This window comes from Aplidium turbinatum, chromosome 8, assembly GCF_918807975.1.
Source record: "Aplidium turbinatum chromosome 8, kaAplTurb1.1, whole genome shotgun sequence".
In the NCBI taxonomy this organism is placed as follows: Eukaryota; Metazoa; Chordata; class Ascidiacea; order Aplousobranchia; family Polyclinidae; genus Aplidium; species Aplidium turbinatum.
Genome location: NC_137479.1, coordinates 19360687 through 19383431, shown reverse-complemented (window position 1 = coordinate 19383431; position 22745 = coordinate 19360687). Strand labels below are relative to the sequence as shown.

At 36.7% G+C, this 22745-nt stretch overlaps 1 protein-coding gene across 1 annotated transcript; it reads right to left on the bottom strand.

Annotated features, from left to right (window-relative positions):
• Window positions 1-2981: 2981 nt before the first annotated feature.
• On the bottom strand, window positions 2982-22253 carry LOC145776121 (creatine kinase B-type-like). The gene is made up of 8 exons (XM_082587525.1): window positions 22076-22253; window positions 11161-11349; window positions 10300-10448; window positions 7066-7198; window positions 6199-6370; window positions 5594-5717; window positions 3293-3482; window positions 2982-3166 (listed from the first exon to the last, which is right to left on the bottom strand). The coding sequence occupies exons 1-8, from the start codon at window positions 22251-22253 to the stop codon at window positions 2982-2984; spliced, it is 1320 nt and encodes a 439-aa protein (XP_082443651.1).
• Between the last annotated feature and the right edge of the window lie 492 nt (window positions 22254-22745).

Sequence of the window (22745 nt, the reverse complement as noted above, 5' to 3'; positions counted from 1 at the left end):
TCTTTATAATGATGATCTTTTCCAATCTATCGCGCGTCATGAGTTCGATTCAATTGTTCTTATCTCTGATCATCACAGCGAAAATCATAAACTATATGGCAAAAGTTTAAAAAAGGTGGAAGCGACAAAACACAAACCGTACAAGTTTCTTGAGACCGAAATTAGCTTACCAATATATGGAACTATATAGTTGGTTGGTCTTGAATCTTTATCCTCGGACTGACAAAGCCTTGATGGGTTATTCCTGGTAGTTTCGCATACTTGTCGAGGCTCTTGATGCAGGGCCGGTGACCGAGATTGGCAGAGTGAAGTTTCCGATTATTGAAGTGTTGTTGCCGGGGAATTATTCCATGCATTAGGTGCCGCTGAATGGAGAGCAGTTTTGAGAATGCGTTGCTCAACCGCACACACCGATAGTCGAACCAGCGCCGCTTGATGTTGAAAGGTTAAGAACTACATTACAGTATATGTAATTGCTATGAAAATCGACGGTGATGCGTTATCAAGTGTTGATGTTCGTGAAGAGAACACATCTTGATGCGTTTAAGAAAATCCCAACTAAAGAAATCCTACCGAGTGGAAGCCCCTTCAAAACACACCAGGCTTTGCATGATTTGCAAAGTTATTACAGTTCGAAAACAAGTTTCAGTTATGTTTCAGTTATGAAACACGGCAATATGACTATGAATAACATTATGACCTTGCGAAAGTACATTCTTACTCAGGTGGTGAAACAGTTACGTGTAACAGATAGTAAGCGTGCCGTTATGCAACATTAGGCTACGTTGATAGTGTGTTTGTTTTTACTAGTAAAAAGTTAAGATATAATAATGGCATGTCATAGCCTGTGCTAGCAACGAAAGAAATTTGGATTACGTAATGTGTTTTTTTATGTAGGCCAATTATGGTTAATATGGTTTATTAATCAAATCCGGTAGCCTACACCCTGTCGAAAAATAGTGCCATCACGATGCAATCCAAGACGTTGATAAAAACAAATGGCTTTGTTTAAGTTTAAATTTGTAGCTCAACTCTAGCCTCCAGCGCACAGTTATGTATTTGAACAGGATTTACGAAATTTAATGCAACGAGTAGACTAAACTCTTTCACATAAGACATTAATTTTTTGTTTCTCGGCAGCCTATTGTAGCAAGAATTGACAGCGATAGACAGCTCAGCCTTGTGCTGGTAGCCGGGAAAAACGCTCCTTTCTTCACATTTATTTATAATCGTATACACAACACATTGTAACAACATAAAACGAAAACATTAGTGGTCTACAAATGATTGTTATACAGTAGATACACAATATGAATTAATTAAAGTTAATAGCTACAAGTAGTTAATGAAAAATAACATTCTGGATTGTTTTATCAGTTATATGCACTATGCAGTATACTGTACATATAGTTTACATACCATGCAATAGCCTACAAGAAATAAAAAACAACGGTCCTCTCATGTTTATTTTGTGCGTGATTTCCAATAATGTTAACGATGTTGAATTGCTCAGCAGTTATAATGTGGAATCGGACCAAATATAAGTAATTTAACCACTTCGTGTTTCGCAATTTTTGAGGATCTATTTCAAAAGCACCAAAATGTTCAGGGTTCCATTGCTTTAACTTTCATCGTACATTTATAAAATTGTGAGCTTTCTTTGAGAATATCATAAAATTTAAAACGTTTAGCTGCAACTCATTTTTCACACGTGAAACAAAGGATAGATTGCAATGTTGACAAAATTTCGATTTTCTACAAAATTCTTGAGCATTTATTGAAACATATAGAGTTACCTTCGGTCTACAAACTATTGTTGATCGTATTCGGCAAAAATCCTCTCCTAGTTTTACTGACAATCCAACAAAGACATTTGGACCGCACATTACATCTGCTCTTTGATAAAGAAAAAAATGTTTTTCACAAACGCTCAGTACAAGTGGAAGCGATATGAGCAACTTCAGTTGTAAGAGATCGGTGACCAGTAGGACACTTTACCAGTGGGACACTACCACTTTCTTGATTCATGGTGAACGTAAATGACTAAAATTTTCCGTGTGGAACCGAGATACTTTGGTCAATGTTGTTTAGCGTAGTTTAATGGCAAAATTTTTTGTATTTCAAGAATGACATCAAAAAGAGTTCTTTTTACTTCTTGAAGTAAATAAGAGTGGTCGGATTTCTTTTACATTTTTGGTTCAACAGTAACTTTGTAGGAAGTAGTTTTTAGATTGAATTAATTTTTGTAACTTGTACTTGAGACATTTTGTTCCAGGACCTGTGGGACAGTATAAACGTATACAATACATAATTACATATACAATATGCTGTACATAACACAGTATGATAATGTTAACAGTTTCTTCTCTTCAAAAAAGTCATGGGACATTTAAACAACTCCGTTGTGTATTCTGTTTTGTTTTTTAATAGTATTTGTTTTGTAAATTTGAGAGTTTTAATGAGTCAATCCATTAAAACTATTCATTTCAACGTTTCTTTGATGTAAAGTGTCGAAATAATGCCTTGTAATTCACAAATGCATGCATGCATGAAAGCAATGTAAAATCTCTATTTTTATTTGAATTGAATGCATTTCTGAAGTGTCCCATTGCTCCCTTAGGTCAAGCACGAGTGAGACACTTTAGTGCGGCATTTAAAACTTAAAAATAAACATCAAAATAGTAAATTTTTTTGTTGAAACATTTTTAAGATGTGAGTAAAAGGTGAAACTTTATAAAAAATGTGGTTTGGTACACATTGTTCGTAAATTATTCGAGTTATTAAAGCAAAAGCTATTTTTGTCCCACTGGTCCCTGGCCTCCCCTATAGCCTAAGTGTGTAAAACGATATTGAATAACAAATTGATAGCATACGCAAAATTTTGTATTTTTGTTTGAAGGGAAGGCGCATGATAGCCTGCCTAGCATATACGAAAAATCACACCGTTTCTTAGTTTAAATATACGCAATAAACATTTAGGCTTATTTCTGTTTCAAGCTGGCTAATTCTACATCAATATTTCCTCCTCTTTCGAGGCTTTTTTCGCAATCAATGAGAAATCCAACTCCATCAACAACCATTTGAATAAGCTCCACCTCGGTAAAGCCAATTCGATCAACATTGGAAATGTCAAAAATGCCATTGACGAAAGTTGAGTCGGTACAATCTGGTGGATAAAAAAAATTCAAGCAATTGACTTCAGCATACAAATTAATGGGATGCAAAGATTAAACTGGTGATCTGAAAATAGGTAGGGTAGAGTACTTTAGACTTTATAGGCAAGCGTGCTTACCAATTTCTTTCTTTTGGAGCCGCAGCTTTTGTAATGCTTCATCAAATTTGGAGGTTTTGGAAGTACGTGGTATCTTTAAGCGAACACTAACGCTTAAACTTGTTCCCAAATCGCTTGGGCAGGTCGCAATATATCCCAGATGAGGATTTGACATAAATTCTACTTTATTTTCGTTCATCAACTTCTCCATCTGCAACAACGTAGGCTATTGAAATTTATGATACTGAAAACCCAGTAAAAGTGCAATGACAGTGTAGGTGTTTAAATTGAATTTTGACAAAAACCAAAACGTCGCTATGTGATCTTGACGGACAATGACTTCACTGCAACCTATGTACTGATTTAAATGTACTGTATCCACTTTAAGCTGTCAAGCTAGCACCGCATTACTGAAGTCTGAGGACTTCAGTAATGACTGAAAAGACAACCGAGTGATCTTTTTCGGAGCCTGTTGCGGTGTAGATTCAAAATCTTTGTAAAAATTGTGTGTGCTGGGCGCCAATGAGCTTTTTTCTTTCTTGCTGGCTTTGTGTAAATGACCATACGTGATGTTGTGCCAAAGGTTGCCTTCAGTGATTGAATGGAAGACAAAAACAAATCACATCGATCTCAACATAATTTTGTACGACTGGTATCAATGAGATGCCTGGGTCTGCCAAACGACTCCTTCCTTAAGAAAGAAAGACATTACGTTACCTCAAGGAAGGAAAAGTTACTAGCAAGTTCGTCGACGAAAAAGGTAGATTTTACCATAAAAAGCAAATAAAAAGATTTACCTCTAAAAAAAGAATCTGAAGTGAATGAAAAAAAAAGTAAATCAGAATAAGACTCCAAACTCTATACCGTGTTTTTTTTATAGTTCCCAACCCTGCTTAAAAGATTTCGGACTAAAGGCTGAGAAATCGTCTCAAGACCGGATCCAAAAGTACCTTTTGAACCACCACTTAGCGCTGCGACTGCTCAGAACTTATGTGATATGTTTTTCGCTGAGTGGTGTAACAGATCCTTGCTTGATGTGAAGTGGTGCCATACAGAAGCAGACTTCAAATGAAGCTCGGAGTGGAAGAAGAACTCCTCAAGACTCCAAAGTTTTATTTCCAACACCGGCCCCCACACAACTGGTTTGCTTTTGTCAAGGAAAGCTTGGGTGCGGCGCAACTGCTTACGCACTGGCGTCGGACTATTCCGCTTCAACATGCTCAAATGGGGGATGGCTCCATTCGCGATCTGTGAGTATGGCAAGGAGGAACAAACCGCATACCACACCATCTGCAACTGCGTCATTTACAATGTGCCAAATGGTGTGCGTGGTCTGCATGAACTGGATGACGAATTAATTCAGTGGCTGCTCAACATCTGCTCAAACATGTAGACCGAGTCGCCGCCACTGCTCAAGGGTGGTAAAAAGCATTGCCCCTCGACCCTTGGAGTGGCGAAGAAGGCTTATACAAAGAAGAAGACAGATTCAAAAGGATCCTTCGCTGTTCCAGCGCAGCAAAACTTTTATGCTGTTATTTTACCTGTACCGGTATAATTAGATTTCTTGACAAGAATTCTAAGGAAGCTGAAAGTGTTTGAATTATTTCTTTGCGTATTTTATCTATGATTTGTCTTGCTTAACAGTCTGCTGGCTTGATGAAAAAAAATTCTTTGTTGTGTCAATGAAATACTTAGTTTTCCATGTTCACACACGACAAGCGCGACACTCACTTTATTGCATTGCCAACAAAATAATATCGCAATTTCATACATGTAGGTAGGTAGGCTATGTCGTCTTATCCTCGCAAATGTTGCATCGTTTGTGAGTAGCTTATCACGTTATGTAAGTGCATGTGCACGTAAGCAGCAAATTAATTTTGATGTCATCACTTTTGATTTCTCATCAAGGAACAACATTTTTTCAATACACCGTAGTATGACAGTAATTCAAGCAATAGCCTTCTAATGTCCTTGACGATTTCGGACTGTTTTTAAAGATTTGACTACTTGAGACATTATCAGCAGGCTCCTTATCTTGATTGCTAATTGATTGTTTGGCTTCATAGTCGAGTGGTGAGAGCGTTGTTACGACACTCGAAAGAACGCCGGTTCAACACCATTCAAGAGTAGGCGATTGTGTTTTTGGCAGGACAGTTAAATGCATGTCTGATATAGGATATACTTTTATTTGACAATGAGACAAGCCTATATATTTAATTTATTTCAACAATACAAAACATGTAGGCTATAAATTTTCAACTGTTTTTAACATTAAAAATAAGTGAGGTGCATGGTCAATGGTTTTGTCTTAAGATTTCATACCAGTTGAAGACCGGTACACCATCTTTCAAAACCTTCGTGGATATTGCCGTCGTTTTGCACAGAAATTATTCGAAGATGATCTTTTTCATTCATCCAAACTAAGAAGTTTTTCCCGTCATTATGCCTAAAATTGCATATTATGTGTCAAATATTTCAAAAATATCGATTTTATCGTATATTTATATAATATTCCTTTGAAATGAGCAGCAATAATATAAAAAAAATTGGTTTTCAGGTAACCTCCATTCATTTTAGTAACAGCCATTAGGCTTACTAAGCTCATGATACGGTAATGTGATTCCGTGCTTAGTTCAAACAATTGTGTTAGTAAGTTTTTGTAAAAAAACTGCTTCTGATTTTTTTTTCGGTAGCCTATCTGCTTTAACCAGGTATTAAAATACAATGCAAAAAATTTTTCCTAAAGAGTTGACCTCAACAATATAATTTATACAAGCTACCGTTTTGTCAGTCTAAAGTGTTTTATGTCAAGTGTTTGTGCTTGATGTTGTTGTCAATTAAAGCAATAGAAGAATATGTTATGGAACGCGGTATAGTTAACCTACGATTCACCACAATCATTTGCAAAAATATGAATGTTAACCTACCAGATCCCACGAGCATCTGGCCAATCACGTCCTAATCCTGACGAAAGCTCAAGGGGAGAAATAGGCTTGTCGAAAAGAAGGTGATCAGCAACCAGCTGCTCTAGATGTTCATTGGGCATATCCTTCAATGGAAAATACTTTCCCTTCATATTTCCATTTAGTTTAGCCAAAGCTAAGAAAGAGAAAATACATTAACTGCGTGACTGTTATGATCACCGTTATATCACAGCTTTAATATGGTTGTTGCTGTGCGGCAGTGGCGTAGCCAAGGGGGGGGGGGGGGGGGGGTTGGGGGTTACAACCCCCCCCCCCCCTTTGGCACGCATGTGACGTCATGATATTGAGAATGATGCTTTCAGTCTCTACGTCTCTAAAACAAAGTTTGCCTAATTTTAAACGAAACTGCATTAAAAGAGCGAGTTTTGCCAATACCAAACATTCAAACATCTCAGCCAGGAATTAGCAACAAGAAAACATATAGAAACTTAGCTTTAATTCCGAAAAATGCCGAAGAAAACATGATCTTATCCTTTTCCGGACAGCACCATTTTACAGGAATATTTATACCCATATTTTTGTTGAAAATGCTCTCAGAATGCACTAAATTCAAAGTAATTTTTCAAAATTTTCTGGGGGAGCCCCCCCAGACCCCCCGCCGCTGGGTGGTCAAAACCCCCCCTTTCAAAATTCCTGGCTACGCTACTGCTGTGCGGTATGTGCCATTGTACCATTACGTTGTCACTGTTTATTGTAACAAAACAAACCTGTCTATACTTTTGACCTGAAACAAAAATTATTGCTAACTCTTGTGTTTATTTATTAGATTTACTGAAAATCTTGGTAGTTCTAAGTTTTGATATAACTTACCTTCACAGGCAACTTTCACCACCAGTCGCCTTTCCGCTCTACTGCAATGAGGAAGAAGACAAATTCCACGAATATTGCGTCCAGCTTCAATCCTCGTGGAAAGAGCGTACTTTTGATCCAAGTTTGTACTGCCCTGTTTTTATTTGTAAAATATTGCATTGCATTCAAAAATTAAAGAAAATATAGCCACGGAGATGTTAATTTGAATTAAGTATGTGAAATTGACTTTATCATAAAGAACGTTTTAAACAGCTACAGCTTGTTTTTCTCGAACACAGAAGTTTCAATAAACGACCTAGTTTTAAAAGGAAGCTTTTCCGGTGGCATTGAGGCAATTTTTTATATTTATAAATAACTCATTATTTTATAAATAACGTGTGTTGTACTGTAAGTTAAGTTATGGACCAGTTGGACTCTTTTCAGCAAATATTTCTGTGGAATACGTAACACGACCCGTTATAGAAACAATAAGTAGCCCATGACATAACTGTTCGTGAAAATTCGAGCAAGAAATTAATAGTTGTATTTTTACCAGACTTGTATTTAAAAAAAGAGAAAGTAAGTATAAACCATAGACACCTTAAATAGAAGGACTCGTAACTCGCAATCCCGGGTTTTTAAACTTGGGTCCCAAAATCTTAAGACTAGTATGCGTAATTTGCGCAAATTGCGCATGCATGACTATGACTTACTGTAGGCTACTATAACTAACTGTTGCTAAATCTATTGAAAATATCCACAACAATTGCAGTTAACGAGCAAGCAATGTTTGCCAATGAATTGCAGCACAAATAAATGGTTTGTGATGAAACAGTTGAATTAAGAAGTTGGTCAGCAGCGTAACGAAGTTTGAAACCGTCGAAAGCATGACAAAGAAATGTAAATTGCAACTAATTGCAACGCTTTTCACAAATTGCAACTGAGCACAATAAAAAACTTTCTTTCATGAAAGAGGCGAAAATGCATGTTGCACGCTGGCGTGATATTGAAGCACTCTACAATGAAGATCGTAAAACAGCATCCGTTTAACAAAGGTCACATACACAGCTGTGTAGTAGGGTGGAGTGAAAAAAACTTTTTATAAAATTTTTATTAGCTTGGGGTTGGAAAACTTGCCAATAACTATTAAAACTAATTGTGCAAATTTAGAATGTAATCTGACGAGAGCTTGATCTGCCACCAGCCACTTGAAAATTTACCATTGGGCCATTCCGTGTCAATTCACACAGTCAAGAAATTCAACTTAATCAATTTTTCTTAAATTTTACACACCTTTTCACTATCTTATATGATGAACACCTGCAAAATTTGAGTAAAATTTATTGAGAAACACGAGAGTTATAAAGCATTTAGTTTGGGGGGGTCTGCCGAGGGGGCACAATTTTTTACTTTTGGCCATGTTTGAGGTCCTATTACTGCTTAAGTAAATTAGGTAAGAACCTAATCTTTTACAGGTGATAGTACTTCTGCCAAATATTGAAAAAATAACATCGTTCGTATTGTCACTTTAAAAGGTCAAAGGTCATAGACATCCAAATGTGGCCGTTTCCAGCTCTCGGTTAAAATTTTCCAAAATTTTAAAACCTTGCTAAGACCCTATTTTTGATTGGTTTTGGCTGAAATTTAGTAGAAATGTTGTTTACAGGATTCTCTATGACTTTTCAGTGTAAATTTTTACTGGGGTCATGGGTAACCGGGATATTAAAAGGACCTCTTTTTTGCTTTTTGTCATTTCGACCCATGTTTCACATTAAATACCTCCCAACCCCTTTAATATTTTGGTGTCCGACGTTTTCTTCGTAAACAGTTCTTCGTAAAGCAATTCTTCGTAAGCAATTTTTCGTAAAACAATTCTTCGTAAAGTTAATTCTTCGTAAAACAATTCTTCCCAAAGCATTTATTCGTGCATGCAATGGAGATTTGATGTATACGAAGAAATGCTTTACGAAAAATTCTTTTACGGATTTCATTTCACCAACAACTGTTTACGAACAATTGTTTTACGAAGAATTGCTTACGAAGAATTGCTTTACGAAGAATTGTTTACGAAGAATTCGCCTATAACCAATATTTTGTACTGAAATTTTCTCAGTTCATAGATAATCCTGTAAACAACATTTCTACTAAATGTCAGCCAAAACCAATCAAAAATAGGGTCTTGGCAAGGTTAAGTTTGGAAAATTTTAACCGAAAGCTGGAAACGGCCACATTTGGATGTCTATGACCTTTGACCTTTTAAAGTGACAATACGAACGATGTTATTTTTTCAATATTTGGCAGAAGTACTATCACCTGTAAAAAAATTAGGTTTTTACCTAATTTACTTAAGCAGTAATAGGACCTCAAACATGGCCAAAAGTAAAAAAATTGTGCCCCCTTGGCAGACCCCCCCCCAAACTAAATGCTTTATAACTCTCGTGTTTCTCAATAAATTTCACTCAGATTTTGCAGGTGTTCATCATATAAGATAATGAAAAGGTGTGTAAAATTTAATTTAATTTAATTCTTGTTCCATTGACTTAAGTAAAAAAAAACACCCATTTTTGCCAAAATTGTAATATTTTTGCGACTAATAAGCTTCAAAAGACCTTTCATTGATATTTTAGAACAAAACAAGTGTAAAAAATGGAATCCTTGCCCCCCAAAACCCTGTAAAAGACATCAAAAGCAAAGTTTTAGGAATAATTTATACCACATTTTAGATGGACCCAAGTTTGGATTTGGGACCCAAGTTCTAAATACCGAGCATAGCAGATACTAGTCCTTCTATTTAAGGTGTCTATGGTACAAACTAATTAAAAAAATTAAAACTAATTAGAAAATGGTTCAAGAACATTACCTCGTTACCAAAGTTGTATTATAAAACTAATTAATTTTCCAAAGGCAATGTAACTTTGGTTTTGAATAACAACAATATATTTGCGTTGAGACGAGAAACAATGAAAACATTACAGAGGCATTTATCAAACGTTAGCCTATGCAGTAGGCCACAACTGTGTAAAAATCTAAGTATAAGCCAACTTGAACGTTATGGCATGAAGATTCCAAATCTCCAAAAACTTGAAAAGTAAAGCTTTACCCCTACAAGAAATTAACAGCTGCCTGCTTCTGCAACTGACGAAAACAAATCGTCAGCAGCAACGAGATATGTTGCATTTGGTTAGTATAGGCTACCCTTCGTCTCTCGGTGAAAGATATAAACTCTGGGCCAGGTGACATGTGAAAGCAAATTACCTTAAGATGACTTGGATCGATATCAGACTTGTGTGAATCTGTCTTTTTAAAGCAATTGTGCTTCGATTCGATTATCGGATCAAAGAAATCCGCAAACACTTTGTAGCTTTCTTCGTCTCCCGCGACGCAGCCAACTGCTGTAAGATCCCCTAAAAAAGAAATACTTTGACAAGAAAAAGTAAACTTTACAGAAATCAACTGTAATCAACGAACAAATTGTAACGAAAATGAAAGGGCTGAGGTAAGTTGCAACGTAGCTTTATTTATTTTTCGGCTGTTTATACTGCTGCATGAATTGACGGTGATAGACACATGTTTCGGCCATGAAGCTAGGATCCGTATCGTACTACCAATTCATGTCACAGAATTCTCGACCGTTGCTCAGTCTTGTGCTAATGTCAAGTAGATCGCTCTTCTCACACATAGCTCTTTTTATTTTACAGAAAATATCATGAAAATTGCAGAAAAAGAAGCTGAGATTGACCATTCCTTTAGCAAATCTACATTAGCCTACATTTAGCTTGAAACAAAGCTCTTTTGCTTTTCTGCACTGATTTTACAAAACGATTTGAAATAGCAAAAGTTTTTAGTGAATAAATAGCCTACGTATATAAACTTTTAGCCTATGCGTTAACTTTGATAACATTACGTGCTGTAAAGTGTAAACATTTCTTGACAGGACTGCAAACTTACATAGAGCCAAATATACACTGTTTTTTTGTTGCCTATGTATTGGACAAGTTGGAACTCCAATGCAAGGTTTAGTTATCACAGTTTGTTTTTGAGGAGTCCATTTCGTAAAAAAAGTGTGGAGACGGTGTCGAAATTCTCTGAGACAATTTCGCACAACTACTAACGAACTTGTGTCCGATTTATTTGTCGAAGAATGTTGTTCAACATCACTGTTAAGATTCGGTGATCTTGAATCACAAGTTTGTCTTCTCGGTAGTGCAGTATCTTGCAGTCTTCTTTTTAAGCAAAAATACTCTTCTACGTGAGCTTCCGAAGGCATGCGATTGATGATGTGTTTGTCATTATTAAGGGTGGATTCTACACGAAAGTTGAATGATGGTTTGTTGGCTACAGGAAGTTTTGAACAACAACTTGCGTGAAAATCAATTTTACAGTTTGTGCATATTTGAAATCCGTGATTGTTGTAGAACATAATTAAAAGTTGAGAGTTACTTGAATATTACACAAATTATGTCTAAGTGCTAAAATTATTTCATTTTATACGTTTTTATAATATCTTGTGATAAATCTTTGTAATACATAAGCATTACTTAAGTAGCAGTTCCAAATAGAGATTTAGAATAGAGTTTTAATTGCATCAGGAGCAAACTATATAATTGTTTGATCTGAAATTTGATTTTACGACAGAACCTTTTGACATTGAACCGCATTGAACCCAAAAGTTTACGTTCGGTATTAGTCGGATCCAAATTTTAGCGCAGATTTTGAAATGGTTCACAGCAAGTACAGCAATTGAACATGACTTTATAAATGAACAGAAAGTAGAGTGAATCTCATAGGTAGAACTTGGCTAGAATACGACTGATCAGACTCTCCACTCGATACCAAAGCAGGTGCCCAACAACTGCTTCGAAAGTTTATTTAGTGCTTTGAATCATGGTTTGGTTGGAAATCTTTATCCTCGGACTGTCAAAGCCTTGACAGGTTATTTCGGGTATTTTCGAATACTTGTAGAGGCTTTTGACGCAGGGCGGTTACCGAGGTGGTCAGAGTAAAGTTTCCGATTGCTGAAATATTGTTGCCGGGGGATTATTCCATCCACTAGGTACGCTGAGTGGAGAGCAGTCCTGAAATGCGTTGCTCAACCGCACACCCCGAGAGCCAAACCGACGCCGCGTTATCTTGGGTATAGGGCGCTTAATCAGTAAGGTAACGGGCGGACGGCGCTTAAACCTTGTTGGCAGTTTGAAGATTCTTCTAGTGATTAATGGATGGTGGATATACCTTACATTTGGGTAGGTTTACGTAGTGAATTGAACACTCGCTGCTTAATCTTTTCGTTTGGTCGTTCTCAAAACCAGGCACCTATTCATGGCTGTCGGAGTCGGAGGGAACACATAGTGTGGTGATTGTGTGTAGACTGTAGAATTGGGAACTACTCGCCAGCATCTACTAAATGGCCGAGCTGATTGTATGTTGCTGAACTGTGCGTGTTAAGCAGAAAATCCCTTGCTGTTTGATTTTATTGCTTAATTTAAGTCACCCTAAACACGAAACCACCCTTTCCATAGGCTTACTGACATTATTGTCTCACTATTTATATTGCAGTAGCCTATGCTATTTCTTCTAATAGAAAAAATACAAAATCGGACTGTTGAAACTGTAGATACCTGCATTTGTCATCAGATATTGTTTAGAATCGGCTACTACGCGGGGAAAAATACTTTAATGTTACTGTACATACCCTCATCAAAAAAATTCTAACTCATGCTTTGTAATCGCAGACTATTGTCTATTAACGTTGCTACAAATTTTCCAACATAATGATTCTATGTTATATTTATACCTTGCTCACTACATACAGTTTATTAAAATTTACGCTTGAACAACAACAGACAAGTGATTTAGTGTTTCATAAAATCATAAAACTGTTTTCTCCAATACAATAGATTCTAAATTTCTAAAACAAAAAAATCGAATCAATCAGTTCATGGCATGGCAATATCGATCTGACTAAGCACTTTGGCGATTAAATTTTTTCCATTGACATCCTTAGTAGGGGAAATTGAATCGATATAACATAACATGCCGGCAGTGCTGATTAATGTAAAAAGACAGCCACAAGATTATAAAAGGTATTATCCGGAACAGAAGATGTTTGTAGATCAATCATTCAGCGGAACGGGCTGAATCTGGCCTTGGTATAGAACTATAGATGAACCCAAGGTTGTTTAATACGTAAAAAATTATGATAAGCTGCTTTTTAGATTTCATATCAATATTTTCAAAAATATAGAATTGAACGCACTACGGCAGAAAGTTGCTTCATCAATATTACAACGCAATGTAGCCTACTTAACCGGAACGACGGAAATCTATTATCGAAAGTATATAAAGCTTTATGGCCTTGGCACGCAGGCCTCATGCCTATTTGAACACAGTTGGAAAAGTTATTGTAAATTTCGTCTCGCATTTTTGTCTCCGCTGCTTCGACTTTTTGTTTACTGTTGGAAGTTTTTTAAGTAATTTAACGTGGAAAGTAGCCGCTCAAACATCTTTTAGCTAACCTTTAAAACAATGTGTGTTTCATTTTTTTCTTGCCTTCAACCGCACTGCAGTAGGCTATATAACTTTGTAAATTTTATTTTGCATGTTATTCGCTATGGGCGCGTTTTCATTGTGGGCAAAACGTCAGTGAAGCAATAAATGAACCTGTTTGTCGTTGCTTTTACTTTCATTAGATGAAGTTGCAAGTAGGGTTAGAAACGATAATTGCCCTGATGAATACCTACCCTTTTCAATATGTAGAAGTGCGCCCAACTGACTTTTTGCAAATTTAAATAAATTCTTTCATTGTTATTATAAAAATATTATTGGTATTATTGTAATCACATTGCAGACAAATGATCACATAGTACACGCACAAAACAACAAACAAGGAAACATTGGGCAGTGTGTATACTGTATAGCAGGGGTGTCCAACCTTTTTGGCCAAAGGGCCACATGTAGTTTACGAATGGTTGCGCGGGCCACTTGAGTATTTACTGCTAATTTGTAATCTTAAAAATGACTGTCTGATAATTTCTAATTAAAACCCTCACACCCAAATTCTAATCTTAGAAATGTGTTTGTACATTTTATGGGTTATATAAGAAGAGTGAAGTTGGTTTTAAAGTGGTTTAAGGTTTTTAGTTGAAAGCAAGCCAGCAGCAAAGTTCAAAAAAATGGCAAATTGACAATTGACCCTTCTGATGTTGCCGGAACAGCGGAGTTGCGCGTCCCGTAATGTATTGTCCGGCTGTCCCTAGGTTCATCTACAAAAAACTTGCTCGCACAAGTAAGTGCTGCCGAATGATGTCACGAAAACTGCCAATCTATGAATCTTCTGATCTTTTTCTTAAGAAACAATTTTTTTTTGTAAAATTCTAGCAATAGAAAGTTTTGAACTTCTCTCGCTAAAAGCAAGAAAATACTGCTGATTGACTGACTCTTGAAGCACCAGTAGCCTACTATTGTGTGGAAAAGGGTGGACGTAACAATGTGGAAAATGTGATGCGTAACAATGTGCATTGTGATACAATAAAATTAACTTGAACAGTTGCGCAGTCCAGGGTTGTCAGATTAGTTGCAGCCTTCCCTTCCAGATTGCATGTCAGTTTGATTCTAATTATTCTAAAGTTTATTCTAGACATTTCATTTTAAGTCTAGAACAAAATACCATTAAATACGCAGTGTACGTTGTAAATATACAAGTAATGGCAAGAATCTTCCTGTTGAAATGAAAATATCCCTGTGATAAGATGGTGCCAGCACATTTTTTTTATGAAGTTTGTCGCTTTTGTTCGCCCCATTTTTATATCTGTGCCTGCGTACTTGTTGAAAAAGTTTGTCAAATGATTAGCAGTGTTAAACGATGTATCCTAACAAATGAACACAGTAAGTTAAAGAGCAACTGTTTTTTCTTTGTATCATTAGAACTCTTGAAAAATGTACGTAGGGTTGCCTCCTGCTGAGAAACCTTGCCCAGTTTTTGCCCGTTCGTGTAAGAGCTACCTGTAAGTTAATAGCTGTTTATCTGCTAATAAATTTCATACGAATATTACCCTAAAAGTGTTTCCAGAAAGCACTATAATCCATTATTTGAATGTAACTTTGCAAAAATTTTCCGGGGGGCATGACCTCGGACCCCCCTAGAATACGCGTACCTTCGGCACGTTATTACCCTCCACGAGTTTTATTGTTTCCGTTCAATGCCTTGCTCAACCCACCAGGATACGCCACTGCGTAGAGCCATATTCTTCCTACAATAAACTTCATGTAGGCTACTCTTGGATTTTAGAACTTCTTATCTAACTTCTTCGATGCAACAAAATATGAAAATCAATAAATACCGTACTTAACAATAACTACGGTGTAACAACCTCAAAACATAACAGATTAAAACTAGTAAACTTAACATACATGGAAATATAACCCAGTGTTAGTGTGCGGAAAGTCCTGTCAGCTAACTGGGTTGCGTCACATTTCTCACAGACAGGCGTTCGCGCCAGAGAACGTGCAATTTAGCAACAAAGTTTCAAACAAAGTGCAGAAAGTTACCCGCACGCGTTGCAGCTACTAAATGCAATGAAAAAAAAGACAATTACCGAAACAATCTAGACTTGTCTAAACAATCCCAATTTGCTTCTAAAAATTATTCCAGATTCCAGACATTTTTTTTCCCTACTAGACAGTTCGTTTTGATTCCAGATCTGGAATCAATTATTCCAAACTGACAACCCTGTTGCGCACCCCATGCACTAGGGATTCTAGAGTAATAGAGAAAGAAAGCAAACAATAGGCTAAATGCCAATTTATCGGAATGTAAGTTCGCCATAAATTAGGCTACGTTGGCGATTGAGTTGATTATATAATATATGTCATTTCGAAAAATATCACGCGGGCCACGGGTTGGACGCCCCTGCTGTATAGTTACTAATAATTTAAAATAGAACCTATTGATTATAATATACAGTAGGCCTATCAAGTATTCAGATCTGCAAAAACAGTCCTATGTCATCAACGATATTATCAGATTGTTACTGAGGTAGGCTAAATGATGAAAATATAACTATCAAGCTTAAATTTACTGTGTAGCTAACTGCTCCAGGCTGCTGCTGAGCTGAGTCGGAGTCTGCCTCGCTTTCTGACCTAGTCTTGTTCCGAAACGATCTCTGTTCCATATATAGAAAGCTAAAACCTTAATTGCTAAGGTAACAGGGATCAGTAGTCAGTAGATGTAACAGACAATATATTTCGCACTTGCTATAGTGCATCGTCAGTTCTGATAAAGGGCAGTTAAAGCCTACAAGTAATGGTTTAAATCAGCGTGGTCCAACTACTTTTGACTTGCGGGCCACTTTACAAAAACGTGACAACTTGCGGGCCATTTCCAATAAAATGATAGTGAGAGCGTAATCGAAATTGTTAAACAATAACAAATATAAATTTATTGCAAATCTCTATCAGTGAGATGCCTGTGGTCGAGGTTTCTCTGGATCTGATACTATCGTTTCTACATCAATTTCAATGTTAGTGGTAGCAAGTCGGAGACTATCTTCCGGTGTTTCGTCTATCATTCGATTTCTGTTTTTAGACTTGTCTTGCTTCATTCTAGAAAATATACTCTCACACATGTACTGTAGGCCTGTGTGCTTCCAAACATTGAGTGCATTTTTAATGCAAAATTTTTCAGTTTGGGAAATCTATCCTTGCTGACTAATTTCCAGAAGCACTCTGAGGTTTCATTTTTCCTTGACAGCAAGAATTGGTTGCACTGAAGCTCGCAGAGTTCGAGCTGAAGTTCTGGTAGCTGTATTTCCACATTAACATCCATAGGATAGGATTGTTATACAAATGGAGATTAGGTTTTAATCTGTCAAAATCTTTAAATCTATTCTCAAATTCACAAGATAAATCCTTAATATCTTTCACAAAACGGAAGCATTCCACTTCATAATCATCTACTACAAGTGCATGCAAAGAATCAAAGTGTGAAAGATCGTTATTTTTCAAGCATATAGCAAAAAGGCGCAGTTTCCTCTGGAAAGCTTCAATGTGTCCAACTAAATGTGAAATAGTTTGCTTTCGCCCCTGCAAATTTAGGCTTAACACATTCAAGTGCATTGTCATGTCTGTAATGAAAGCAAGATTGCACAGGAAGTTTTTGTCGCATAACTGAGTTTGATAGCCAGTATTAGAGTTGCAATTTAAAAGATAGCCTACATAACATGAAAACTGTGGAATATTTAAAGGAAACAAAAATGTCCGAAACACTTGGTAGGCTACATATCAGCCTTTAAGAAGCCCAGTTGTACTGACGAGACCTGATAGGTTGAAACAGTATAAGTCCTGCTGTCTACAACTTTGAATTAAATTTTTGATACTTTTTATCCAAATGCTATACTTGTTCTAATTGAAATTACGTTCTATAACATAGATACAAATTAAATCAATACTGTGAAAGCTCGCGGGCCGCAAAAATTCTATCCGCCTGTAGTTGAACCACGCTGGTTTAAATAACAATACAGTGACGCAATAATGTCAAAACATGAGCGTAAATATTGAAAAAATGCTGAATGAAACCTAAACCAAGCCGGCAGTAAAGTAAAGTACGTATCAAATACATAAACGAGAATTGATGAAAGAGCGGTGAGCAAAGCCTGCAAATGTAGCGTCGTGGCAAACTACAGCTAAGAAAATAAATTATATGCGGAACACGACAGTCAAAGGCAGTGATAAACAAATTAAGCACAGCGATAAATAATTAAATGTAGCGTCATGGCAAACACAAAATGTAGCGTTGTGGAAAAAAGAGTAGGCAAAGACGGCAGTGAATAATAAGGCAGTAAAATATTGAAAAAATACCAAAAATGTAGTGGAGCGTCAAAAAATTAAACTTGTGGCAGAATTAATTTTTGGATATTTATTTTGGCATGTATCCTATGTATCCATTTATCTTCACAAGCATCTAGATTATCAAAATAGAGTTACTTTTCTGGGTTATAGCGGAGACGATTACCCAAACCAACATGTAGATCCGCCACTGTGTGAGTGTAGCCTGCAGTGAATAGACCACAGTGGCTTATTAGAAGGGTAAGCAAATATGCAGTAGGCTACTGCCAGGTCAAAGTCAAGTACGCACAACCAGATGAATTCGCAAGCCACAAATGCATTAAGCATATGAATATGTAGGCTATGTACTGTATGACTATACGTAGCTGCCTTACTTTACGAGTTTACGTCTACTAGACTATACGCCTTACGTCTACCGCACTAGTCTTTGAGCAATAATTACCGCCCTGGCAATCTATATAACTGCAAAAACATTAAATATCAGTTTTGTTAAATCCACACCAGCAAAAGTTGTCAAATTGCCTAATACCAGACATGGCCTAGTTCAACATTTCAAAACAACAGAACCAAAAACATTTTGTTTTCACACAACACCCCCCCCCCCCCCCCCCCACCCCAGAATCCAACCCCAGTAAATCTTTGTGCACGTATCTGCTTTATATGATTAGGATCCGCAAAAAGTCGTAGTTAATTTGTTTTTAAAGCAAAAATGGATCTTATCTGTTTTTGACTTTTGGGCAGTGATGAATATTGCGCATATTTTGTTGCAATGAAAAGGCTACGCTTTTTAGGAAAGTCTTTCCATTAAAAAGTTTTGAAAGCAATCACTATAACAAAAATGCGTAATTGGAAAAAAAATTACGTTGCACTTGTTTTGTAATAAAATTGATTTCGAAATCTTCATTGCAATCGATATGTAGGCTATTGTTATGTGATTTTGGCGATTTAGTTGAAATGTTTATGGAAATTCGGAAGGATACGGTGAGTGAATAAGAACTTCTTTAAACTTGAGTAAATTTCCTTATTTTGCAACCTTGTAGTTAAAAGATGAACGTGGGCACTGGTCGCTTTAGTCTTTAGGCTAGTAGTATTATCGGCTAACCTACATAGCCTACATGTAGTCTGCATAGCCTACGATATTTAACCAGTGGCGTAGCTAGGGAATGTGCCGCCCGGGGCGGATTCAGATTTTGCCGCCCCTTCAAGAAAAAGCATGTGAAAATGAAATGCGTTTTTTTATCAGCATGGCAATACGCAACGTGCTATTTTCAATTTGCGGTGCAAAGTCAGACGAACGTAGCATTATCAGTAGCGTGGCCAGGAATTGTGAAAGGGAGAGGTTTTGACGGCCGGCGGACGAAGCCCAACGGTGTACTCGCCGAAGACGACACTTATCGGCGGGGGGTCTGGGGGGCCTCCCCCAGAAATTTTTGAAAAATTATTTTGAATTTGGTGCATTCTGAGAGCATTTTCAACAAAAATGTGGGTATAAATATTCCTGTAAAATGGTGCTGTCCGGTGACATAGCAAAAGAATAAGATCATGTTTTCTTCGGCATTTTTCGAAAATAAAGCTGAAGTCTTTATGTTTTCTTGTTGCTAAGTCCTGACTGAGATATTTGAATGTTTGGTATTGGAAAAACTAGCTCTTTTAATGCAGTTTCATTTAAAATTAGGAAAACTTTTTTTTAGAGACATAGGTTGATTGCTTTTTTTTGCGAGATTATTACAGTTTTATTATTTATCAATTTTCTCCTTAGTTGATCCAAAAAACGATCTTACTCCGGTAAGTCACTAACTTTTATATTTTAAAGTTAACCCGAAGTTTAAAAAATGTAACGTCATACACGTTATACATCTTAATGAGTGTCAGACAAAAAGCTTTGAGACAAAGAAGTTACTTTATTTCTGATATATTCAAGTTTTGTATAACGAATCACTGGAATCGGGTATAGGCTATAAAAGGTTAGTGCAATTTTTCACAGCTGTAGATATTGCGGTGTTTCCATCGACTGCACGAGTTAGCTGGATACCATGGATACTGAACAGTTGTAGAGCGGTCACACCCTGCTATATGAATTACGAAAGGTCATTATAGAATTATAAAGCATAATATGACACACAAGTTCTTACTCATTTTAAAAGATAAAGCACCAGAATTGCTTTAACATGTCGAATTAGTAGAATCATGCTTACAGCTAACAGCTATGAAAAATTCATCAACACAAGCAATAAGAATGCAAAAAATCATTGATACTGATGAAACTAAAGGGAAAAAGGAAGTCGACGAACCTTTTCACACATCTTGTTAATGACATCCTCAACAGTTGGGACCAATTTTCTATACAGATTAACCAAAGCCAAACCATTTAATCGGTTTTCAGAGGTTGAATTTCTTAAATAAGTTTAAGTCTTCGAAGAGCAGAAAAAGATCTTTCATTGGTGCAAGTGGTAGGCTAACTGGAAGAGTAACCAGAATGCGGAGTAAAATATTAATGTTTGGAAACGTTGACTGCGGGCAAAATGGCAATGCACTTACAGCACTTTTTGGCAAACTGGTTCGGGAAGAATTGAAAAGACATCGATACCACATATACGCAGTTCAGATATAATAGCAAGGGCGTTTATACACGGCAGATCTGCTTCATAAAATTCAAAGAGTGATTCAGTTTTCTCCATTTAGTTTTTCTCAAAAGGGGGGGTTGAAACCCCTAACCCTCCCCACCTTTTGGCTACGCCACTGACCACTATAATTTAGTAATACTGAATGCAAAAGCACAAACACTGCTGCAGAATTAAAATAATCAATTTGTAACCTTTTACAAGGCTACCCAAATTTGAAGAGCATGTTTCCGCCTCTGCTTAATAAAGGCTAGTAGGAATTTTGTAACGTATTAACATCATAACGGCAGAAAAATTCATGAAAATTTGAAACGTTTTTAGATATTTAAGATGTTTTGACAGGGCCGGATTTAGCAATAGGCAGAGTAGGCAGTTGCCTAGGGCGGCAAATTATTGGGGGTGGCAAAATATACGAATATATTACATTGATAAATGATAATACTGTACGTGAATATAATAATTCACAACAGATATATAGGAATTAATAAATCAAATATAGTTATTACTATTTGAAGCCTTTACAAATTGTTTCACCTAACGGATCATCAGAAGGTCTTATGAATAAGACCTTCTGATGATCCGTTAGGTGAAACAATTAGTAAAGGCTTCAAATAGTAATAACTATATTTGATTTAATTCGCTCTGCTTTGCCTTTTTGCTTGGCATTGAGCACTTTTTGTAGTATTAATAGTTTTCATTGTTTTAGGAATTAATAAATATGTTATCACATCACACACATTTATAAACAGTGCGGCAAGTCATGTATGGCAAGTCATCGCCCCTAGAGTACTTCACGTTTGGTTGGTTTTCAACAATATGTGCTGCTTAGCGCTTGTTTTATTTTTCTGTCTCGCTTAGTATGGAGGACTAGGGTTTGTCTGTGCAATTTTTATTAATCTTTGTTCGGTTTGTTTCACTGTTAGTAAATTTAAAGGAGCCTAGAAAAAATGTTTTTAGTCAATGTTAGGTTGATGGAAAAGTTGCAGGCTATTTTGTGTACTTGCCTTGATGCTTAAAGTATGTAAACCATGAATGATCTCACATTTTTGAGGATTAACTCATCTTTACTTGTTTCTACAGACTTTGAAGAAATTATTGATTTGTTTGCAAAAGAAAAAGCCCGCCGCAAGCGATTTTAAACAATTAGTTCATTATACAATGACATTCATTGATGTATTCAAATAAACAGTGCAAATAACTTTTTTGTAAGGAATTGAAAATATAAATTGTAGCGCACCATCGAAAAATTTTTTTTGGGGGGCGGCACTTTTCGTATCTGCCTAGGGCAGCGCTTAGGCTAAATCCGGCCCTGTGTTTTGGACGTTGCCATTCTGTTTGCTTTTATTTTTCGTGTACTTTTGCATTATAAAAAAAAACGTCCTGTCTGAAAGTGCCGCCCCCCAGACGTGCCGCCCGGGGCGGTCCGCCCCCCCCGCCCCCCCCTAGCTACGCCACTGTATTTAACTAGTTTATAAAACAACAAGTGTGGTGAACGAAAGATGCACTCATTTGCTTCAAGCCTTCTGAAAACACAGGCAAAAACCTTAAATATTTTTCCAAAATCCTACCTGGATTGTCCACGCCGGTTTGGATAACATCGTTGATCGTAAAGCCACTGACAGTTTGAACGGAACGCAATTTCTTGTAAAGATCCACTGTGAGCACACGAGACAGGAAATTGTTGTGCTGAGTTAAATCAGGAAATTCTTCTTGTGCGGTATAACGAACGGTATTGCTGTTAGGCATCTTAGCTTGCCAAACCAGACCAATAACGCAGGCACAAATATCAATAATCTCTAAAAAAAGATTGAATGAATGATGCTAAACTGTTCATAAGAAAACATAGGCGTATGTAGTCAACGTTAGCTGCGCAATGAGATATATCAGCAGGCATACTTTGTTGACCTCTAACTGTCCGTTCACGCGCTGTCTTCTCAAGTTTGGACAAAAATAGAAACAGCTTATCAATAGGCCTATCGCGTACGCGTCTCGCGGAGAACGTTAAAGATAAAAAGCGCAAAAACATAGTTGTCTTCGTGTTTGTTTGTTCCCGTTCATTGCAAAAAAAAACAACCAAAATTTTAGCTTTTTAATAATTTTCCATGCAAAAAAAACATAAGTAGGCCATATTTTGTGCCGAAGTTTCCCCTGTTCTAGAAAATCTAGACGAGAAGACCGGGGTTTGTCAAAACACCGGGTTAAATAAAACATTGCTGTTCTTGAACTCCCCGAACACAC